An 8712-nucleotide genomic window follows, 5' to 3' on the forward strand; every position below is an offset into this window, starting at 1 on the left:
GGATGACTCAAGAGAGGATTGTTATCAACCCAGTGCTCAGAGAGCAGAAATGGGACCAGATCTTGTATCAGAGATAGAAAAACATCCCTTCACTGCTAGTCTTCAAGGGTTCTGCTCCTCCCAACCAGTAATTTTCAAACAGTAAACAAAGCCAGAACTTGCCTGCCCAGGTCTGCAGGTACCTCTGATCTATTCTGAAGGAGGGCAGGGTAACGAAAGCTGCAGGCGACGTGGAGAACATGCTTAACTTGCCCCATGTACGGCACTGAATGCGAGAAACTCTCCCAGGCTCCATCTCACAGTGCGGAGGAGGGACATCCACACTAGAACGGGACAGCAGCAGCTCCAGGCATCACTCAGAGAGCCACGGGAGCTTCCATCCTTCTCCCCGGGTGTTGGTGAGTGGAGATCTCTCTGCCCCAGTGGTAGTCAGAAGCTCAGCTGTCCAGGCCCCAGGGACTCCTCCAGGCCGTTTTCTTTGGTGGTGATGGCTTGGAGGTCAGTGACATGCCCAATGCCTTTGGTGACTCCTTCACGGAAAAGCAGCTTGGCTCCAATCTTCAAGTATTCAGGATGCTTGATGAACCTGAAACGGACTACTGCCTTCTCTCCTGTTCGCAGCTTGTCCTGAAAAGAAAAAGGGGAGAGCTTAGACCCATCTACCATATCAGTGCATGCAGGAGAGATGCATGTGGATGCTAAGATTAGGCAAATTAGCAGGTTGCCTCCCTCACACTGCATGGCTTGAGCCCTTCCCGTTATTGTATGCATAAGGGGAGAAAGAAAGACACAAGTTCTGGAGAATGGAGAGTTCACCTCCCTTCACAATCTTGCTGTAGTCCATCATGCTGCTTGTTTTGTAAGGAGGGAACTCTTTAACATGTTGGGAGGAAAACCAACCAAATGGGGAGGATAAAGGGATGGAGTGTGCTCCCCGGAAGGGACACAGCTACTCAAGATACCAGTAGTCTTTAGCTTTACTAGAGGGCATGGTAGAATCCCAACAAACCCCACAGGGAGGTCTACCTTCCTCCCCTTTCCTCCCATGCCTACCTTTCCGTGGATCTTCTCTACGATAGCAGTCTGTCGCACATTCCCCACGTGCACCGTCACCTGAAACCCCTTCCGGAAAGTTGTGGCATGGAACAGCAGCACGATCTCGGCTTCAAACACTGAGCAGATGGTGGGGTTCATTTCTGGGCTCACCATGACCATGCCCTGCGCAACAACCCAAAGCTCAGACCAGATAGGGCCAGTCCCCTTGCTTCTGAACAGCCCCCAAAACAGCAAACACATCTCCACTCTGCAACTTGGGCTTGCGTCCCATTCTCAGCCTTGTACTCATCCTACTTCGTAGCCTTGCCATTTCCCCCCCTTCCAGCAAGTTTGCAGGAAACATCTCTACTTCATTCCCACCCTGCCAATGAGGGATCTCCAGGGAAGCCTCCAGTCCTGCTCGCTGGACCAGCGAGCAACCTGGCAACAGCAGGACTCACCTTGCGCAGCAAGGAGCGGTCGAAGGGTCCGAGGGCCAGCGTGGCTGCCTGCCCAGCCCGCAGGACACGGCAGGCGGAGCGGTTGCGTTGGATACTGCACACTTTCAGCCGGAGGAACTTCCCGTCGTCAGTGGGACCAACCACCAGGTTCTCCCCTTCTCGGCAGATCCCACTGCCCAGGGCAGAAGAGCAGGACAGAGTTCATCAGGAGACAAGGAAGAAATTTCATCCTCCAAGATCAACCTGCACAAATTCCCCAGGGCCAAGGAGATGAGCGTCCTTGTACTCTTACCCGGGACCAACTAGCAGGGATGCAAAGCTGGTGGGAACAGGGACTTTCCCTCCAGTAGGAGTGAAAGCCCCGCTATCACTCCTAAGAACATCCAGTACGGACAGGGGCCATTCAGTCCCCAGTGCTCTGCCACACTGCATTGTTTCTGCTGGGGAGACTGCAGTTGACGCCTGTTCTGCGTGGATACGCTGGTAGCCAAACTGCTCCCATCGCTCCCAAACACCGAGGAACAGCTGCCTTCTCATGGGGTAGCATGCAGTTAATGCTGGGATCGGAGGACTTGCCCTCTACATTTCCTCCCCCTGCTTGAGGGAGGAAGAAAGCAATGCCTCGGGATCATGGCTAACCTCTGACGACTGTCGGTCCCAGCATGCCTTCCTTCAGCACGCTACAGGTCACAGTTGTAATCCAGCAACTTTAGAGCAGACTCTCTGCTTGCCACCGCATGACCTATGGTCTGCTCAGGGCACCTCCCAACACCCTGTAGGGCTTTATCCTCACTTGGCTCAGTCATCTGGCAGCAGTCGGGACTGAGCCTCGCACTGCTTCCACATCTGCAGCAGGTGACTCTAACCTTGTGGGAACTCCAGCAACCATTCACACTCGCACTTGGCTGCCTGGCTTCACTTACCTCGACAGAGTTCCTCCCACAACAGTCCCCACCTCTGGCACAGTATAAATTTCATCGACCTGCAGCAAGGTAACAAGAATGAGCCGCTCAGACAGCTGTGAAATAGCACTCCAGAATGCAGACAAGGTGCCCGCCCCCTGTGTGGAAGGGGGTGAGCTCTCCGCTGGTCATCAAGACACCATCTCAGAGCTTTCACCAGCTCCCACTACCTTACCATTAGAGAAACATCTACCTTTTAAGTAGCAATCACAAAAACAATCTTATCCCCAAGATGTGCATCCCCTGGTTAGGACAGAGCCCAGCCTAACAGGCTTTTTTGCCAAGGACCAAGTCCTTTCTTTACCTTAATGTCTCCCAATAGTCCAGGAGTTCACCACGTCTCTCCTCATGGTGTCCAGATGTTTGTCACATGTCACAGCAATGAGTGTAGTACCAGAACTGGAAACAAACTACCCTTACGCACCTGAAACTCTGTGAGTTGCTGCATTAGTTCTTCTTGCTCTTTACTGTTGGTCAGTGGAGGGAGGATGTTGAGGAAGACTTTTAAGAGATCCAGGTTCTCCCCAGAAACACTGGACAGTGTGAAGATTGGGGTGATGCTGTCAGACACAAATAGACAGGAATAAGCAGAAGGCCAGAGTGCAGCTGCAGAAGGTGGCTGGGATTCTGAATCTACCGAGTCCAGCAAGAGGACAGAGACCACAGTGATAAATGGCTAGAGCAGGAGGGCACATGGGCTAGGTACAACTGCAGTAACCCCTGCCTCAATGGCTGGTCAAGACACCAGTCCCCTGCCAACCCACACTTCCATCATGGAGAAGTAACTCCAGTGCAGTCTCGGGCACCTTCTGCTCCCAGAGCCCAGAAAAAGGCCTGGGAGGGGAAAATGCCTTCTTGGAGAATGCAAAGGTAGGAAACTTGATGAGGAGTCAAGATGTTCACGATGTGGTCGCCTCCCCTGTGGTCGCCCTTCCCCAGCTCCGCACAGCAGCCCAGTCTGAATTGCCTGCTCCCAGCAGAAGAAAGGAATGGTCCCTTACTTGGGCGACTGTGCAAACTGCTGTGCTGCTGTAACAGCATCGTCATCTGAGTTCACAAGCAGGGGAAGCTTGTTGCAGCCTGGCTGCTTCAGGATTCGCTCCAGCTGCTTCACTGTCCGTTCCACGGTGGCTTTTGAACACAAGTCAACTTTGCTGATGACAATGAAGAAGGGGACCTTGAGGGCCATGGCCAAGCCCAAGTGCTCTCGCGTTGTGCCTGCTGCAGGAGACAAGTGAGAGTGTAGGTGCAGGAGCAGTCATCACTGTTGCTTGTTTATGCGACAGCTACATCTCGTGGCTCTCCCACAGGCCCGCTCTAGAGATTTCACCCTAACTGCTTTGTTCATCAGGCAATGAAAAAGCAAAATCATTCTTTTAAACAAAGCCAAACATCAGTCCAGAAAAACAAAAACCACCAAGAATATTTGTGACTGATCTGTTTGCTTCAGAAAGATGCAGCAGTTTTCATTCTTGGGCTAGAGTTTGCCAGAAGACAGCCACAAAAATGTCAAGGAAAGATGTGGGAGAACTCCAGCTGCCTTTTTTACAAGGCTCCAGGATTGAGCATCCCTGAGAATATGTCAAAGTTGTTTGGTTTTTTTTCTGACAAACACAGCCTCAAATTCCAAACAAAGCCTCTCTGTCCAGGGTACAGTTTAATGCAGTCTACAGCTGGTAAGAGGATCCCAGCTCTGCTCCCCTCCTAGGCACTCATAGGCACTTGCTTACAAGAAATCAGTAGAGGCTTCCAGACTAATAATTTTTCCTGACAACTGTTCCCGGCTAACAAGGACCCATCCGCTCCCCCCATTCTCCATTTCTCTTCACACATTGCTGTCAATGCGTGCAAGCAGGGCAACACTCACCAATGCCGGTGTTGGCGCTAACCACCAGCATAGCAAAGTCCGGGCAGTAGCTGGTAAGGCCAAAGATGGTTGTTTTCAGATATTTGTGGTGGCCAGCCAGGTCAATGAAAGTGATCATTTTGGAAGAACTCTCGCAGATCTCTTCTGCTGTTCGGGAATCGCTGTAATTTACCACCTGAGGAACAAAAGGACTCAGTGAGAGAAGGAGACCCAGCAGGCAAGTGAAGAAAACCCAGCTCTTATCTATCCACTTGGACCTCAGAATTAGTGAGATCATTCACCATGGGTGCAAGAAACAATGTGGGTTGCAAACGGACAAGTAGCACTCAGGTTCAGCTAAAGGGACACAGAGCCGTGCCAGCTCCCTTCCCTCACGTGCCACTCACAGTTGTTACAGGAGGGTAGTCCTATTGTCCTCCAGCTTTCTGAGCTCAGCAGCCCACTCCCTCACCTCTCCTTTGCTGTTGAAGCCGAGGATCTCAAAGCTGATGCTTGATGTTCTTCCTGACTGGATTTCATGGAGATGCCGGAAGAGGTTGAGGCGTGCTCTTCCCCGTCCGTTGTCCAGCTCTCCTTGTGTTAGGACACCCAACAGGGTTGATTTCCCTGAGTCCACATTCCCCAGCACAGCTACTCGCAGGTCTAAGAACTACAAGAACGAGAACAGAGAAATCATGAAACTTAACCACTGCTGTGCGAGGTGTGCATGAACACTACATGGCCGTGGAGATGTGCCTCGGAACTTCCCTCCACGATGGACACCGTGTGGTGTAATCTTGCCCAGATCCTGCTCTTGCTCCCAGCAAACCACTGCCCAGGAGTTGTGATGTGACACATCAGGCTTGGATATCACAAAAAAGGCCATTTGCTGCAGCAGGACTTCTAAAGACCTCCTTGTTTGCACACTGGCCTGCATCAGAACTGTTGCCATAGAAGTGAAATAATTTCTCACCTCTGATCCAGGCAATCTCCCCTACAGGTATCTTCCTCAACCACAATCTTGGAGATGAAAAGCGTTATCATCGAGCCTCCCTCTGGCAGCTCTTTAAAGCATCTGCTATGGGCCAGTCTATGACAAAGTGCCTCTAGGGTTTGGGCTGCCATCCCAAAAGGAAGCTGCCTGTACGAAGACCAGAAGTCTCCAGCAGGAGAGGACGGCCAAGTCGCAGGTCCCTACCTGCTGGTTGTCGGGTACTTTTCGGACAAGCACCTCCGTTATCTTCCTTGGAACGTCGCTGTCGTAATCGACCTCCCTCTCCCGCAGCACGGTAATGTCAGCCCCAACCCTGCCACAAACACGAAAGGAAGGAGTGAGACGCACTTGTACTCGGCAGCTCTTGCACCTCTAGAATCACAGCTGGCAAAGTGAATGGGATGAAAGCTGGGAATAGCAGGGAAGGAGCCTCAAGCTTCCATCCAAAAGCCCTGTAACTACCTTTGTATTTCCAGAGCCTCACGATGAGGGCATTTCAGTCATACAGGGGCTTTGCAGAATGGAGCCACCAGCTCCTCAGGGAACTCCTGGGGCCGAGCCTCTCTACTGGAGGCTGTTTATGCCTGTGGGTCCTGCAGATGAAAGGGAACACGTACTTCTCTGCCATACGGCGCAGCGTCTTGAGCGAGGCACGCATCTCCTCTTCTGAGAGGCCCACCAGCAGCCCATTGTCCTCCACGCCGATCTGATAGACGGCCTCACCTCGGCCTTCCTGTAGTCGCCACTTCATCTGTGTCACCAGGTGCTCAAAGCGATATTGCGAGGGATTCACCAGCTTTAGCTGTTTAACGGAGGGGGTAGTTATAATCACAGCCTGGATGCAGAGGGAATCCCATTGCCCAAGCCAGCAGCTCCCTAACCCAACACCATAAAGCAACGTCCCCAACTCTGACCAACCTCTAGAAAACACAGCCTATGTTACTGTCTGCACAGAAACCATAGGACAGGTGAAAAAGGGTTTCACAAAGGTGCATACATAGGGTAGAAGAACTTTCCTGCATCTTGGCAAAGGGGTCTGTACCCTGTCTGCTCTGCAGGTAAAGACAGCACTGTGGGATCTCTCTGTGACACAGGAGCCAAGTAAGTGCAAATGGCAGAACATCCACAAGAAAGTGAGAAATTATTATCAGGGACACCTGCAGCTCTCTCTCAAAAGGAAGAAGATTTCTGGAAAAACACAGTGGGTCTCATCTCCTAAAACAGATTCCTAAAAATGAGTACTGATTATCTGTCTCTTCCAGCTCAGCATACTGGGTATTGCCAGGCACAGAGACACAGAAGATAACTGATAGCTCCTTAGTAGTGTCCACTTCTCTGTCCCTTCCTTGGACATGTTCCACCTATGTTGACCATTCTTTGGTGAAGTTACTCACTGCAAAATAACCCTCTGGGAGGAGGACCTCCTTCTGCAACCTCAAAAGGCTCACCTTGTACTCGATGTTCCCATCTTCTGCCTGGTCAGAGAATGAAACAAGACAGAAAGGTTAGATGTTGTGCCAGCAGGGACTTTCATAGGCATCAGCTGCCCAGATACTCTGCAGCTCGTGCTGACGGTTTCAGAGAGAGGGAAAGTGGCAGAAATATACTGTGGTAGGTCACAGCCTCTTCTGCTACTCATTCCTACACTCAACCGGAACTTACTTCAGGTTTGCTTCTGCTGTTTGCATCCCACATCGTGAAAACCAGAGGACAAACTAGAGAGGGACACAGTGGTTAATACTGTTTTGGAGGGATTTTTTTACTGCCAGTAAAGAATAGGGCCAGTCTAACAGTCACAGAGAGAGAGTTCCAGTTTCCAAAAGGCACAGGCTAACAAATGATTAAAAGTCTCCCCCCTCATCCATCCATGATCCACAATGCCACCCACAGCATCCCACTCCCACCCTATCCAGCAGCTTCCGTCCACCCAATGTACACAGAAACAGGGGACTGGGAACAAAAGCCATCGCCTCCTCTCCTACACGTTGATACCCTCCCTCCCTCAATTAGTTTTTCATTCCATCCTTTCCATATCCCTGTGTATCTTCTCTCTGCAAGAGAGAGAAGGACTACAGACATAAGGAAGCAAGCTACTGCCTTCTTTGCAATACAGCAAGCTAGTCACTGGCGTGGCAGTTCTGGAGCACCAGACCTGATGGGGACTGTCTGTGCACAACGTGCTCAGAAGAATTTTTCCAGTAAGGGCTGGAGCCAAACTGGGTTGTCACAGAAAGGCCCAGGTACTCATGAAGCTCACTCCAACCACAACAGGCTCTAGCTTTCCAAAAGAACGTACAGCCAATATTGAAGTAATTTTCTCACTGATTTAGCCTAAGGACCATTGAGAAAGGGCTGGAGCCTGCAGGAAGCCAAGGACTCTGGCGGACTAAATGGGGCTGCCAACACCAAGCACTGCCTTTTCCTCTGGACACCGATTTGCACGTCAGGAGAGGCAACAGCCCTCTCCTTGCCTTCTAGCTCAGCTCCTAACCACAGCAGTGCTTATGGAGGCAAAAGGCCAAGAGAAGGAAGTTCTGAATTGTCAGCTCAGCTCTCAGGCAGTGGAGCTATGCACTGAGAAAAGGGTACTTGAGGAAGATTTTTCCTCTTACCATCTACTGGCTTGCCAGCTCTTAGAAAAACATATTCACATACTGCGCTGTCGTCTAAATAAGGGGGTAGGTCTCTTTCAAGGCAGCCGAGACTAGAAAAGCCACAAGCCTAGACTTGCTGGGCCACATACTGCACAGGGTAGCCAGGGACAGGAAGCTGTGCTGAAATCACAGGGGGCTGTCCAGCCTCCAGCTGAAGGGAACAAAAACTAAACTGCGGCTCCAGGGGACAATCCTGCCCACGGAGAAGATCTAACAGTAGCAAAGCGCTCTTTTCCCTTCTTGCCAAGAGTCACAGCCCTGCCTTGTGGAGGAATTGCTCTCTCCCAGTGCAAGCTCTTATATATTTTATAGAGAGCTCACTGAGGGGGGCCAAGCAACCAACTGCGGGGCACTGCGACGCTCCCCACAGCGGCACTCCTGTTAGTGCGGTGCCAACGGCCTGAGCTAACCAACACACTCACTTACTACCAATGCCATTTTTTCCCGCTGCAAGAGGCAAGTGCCTCACACTCTCTCAGTACCATCTGCATCTCCATGTAAGAAAACAGTTGCCAAATTAGCTGGGAAGGGAGTCACTAGAAGCTGCTGAGCAATGTCTGTGTGCTTGGCAGGGGGAAAGGGACTTACGCCCACCAGATCGGCTCTCGGGGAGAGATGCGAACAGGATGCTCGGGACTACGAGTTGAGCAAAGCTTTATTTCTGAAGCTATTTAGTTCCCAGACGGCAAAGCACCCACGGGCAGCGAGATACTACTAACGGACGGGGTCTGGCGGGCCACGCAGGGAGGTCGCTGGCACG

The 8712-nt window shown here is 51.4% G+C and overlaps 1 protein-coding gene across 1 annotated transcript; it reads right to left on the minus strand.

Annotated features, from left to right (window-relative positions):
- Positions 1-337: 337 nt before the first annotated feature.
- Positions 338-6767, minus strand: GTPBP2 (GTP binding protein 2). Its single transcript, XM_009706813.1, has 11 exons — positions 6747-6767; positions 5916-6100; positions 5503-5611; positions 4777-4974; positions 4326-4500; positions 3460-3679; positions 2883-3018; positions 2420-2478; positions 1497-1668; positions 1054-1218; positions 338-627 (listed from the first exon to the last, which is right to left on the minus strand). Exons 2-11 carry the CDS (start codon positions 6047-6049, stop codon positions 430-432), a joined length of 1566 nt encoding a protein of 521 aa, XP_009705115.1. The 5' UTR covers positions 6050-6100; positions 6747-6767; the 3' UTR covers positions 338-429.
- Positions 6768-8712: the final 1945 nt, after the last annotated feature.

Source organism: Cariama cristata, unplaced genomic scaffold (assembly GCF_000690535.1).
Source record: "Cariama cristata isolate BGI_N322 unplaced genomic scaffold, ASM69053v1 scaffold40358, whole genome shotgun sequence".
Taxonomy (NCBI): Eukaryota; Metazoa; Chordata; class Aves; order Cariamiformes; family Cariamidae; genus Cariama; species Cariama cristata.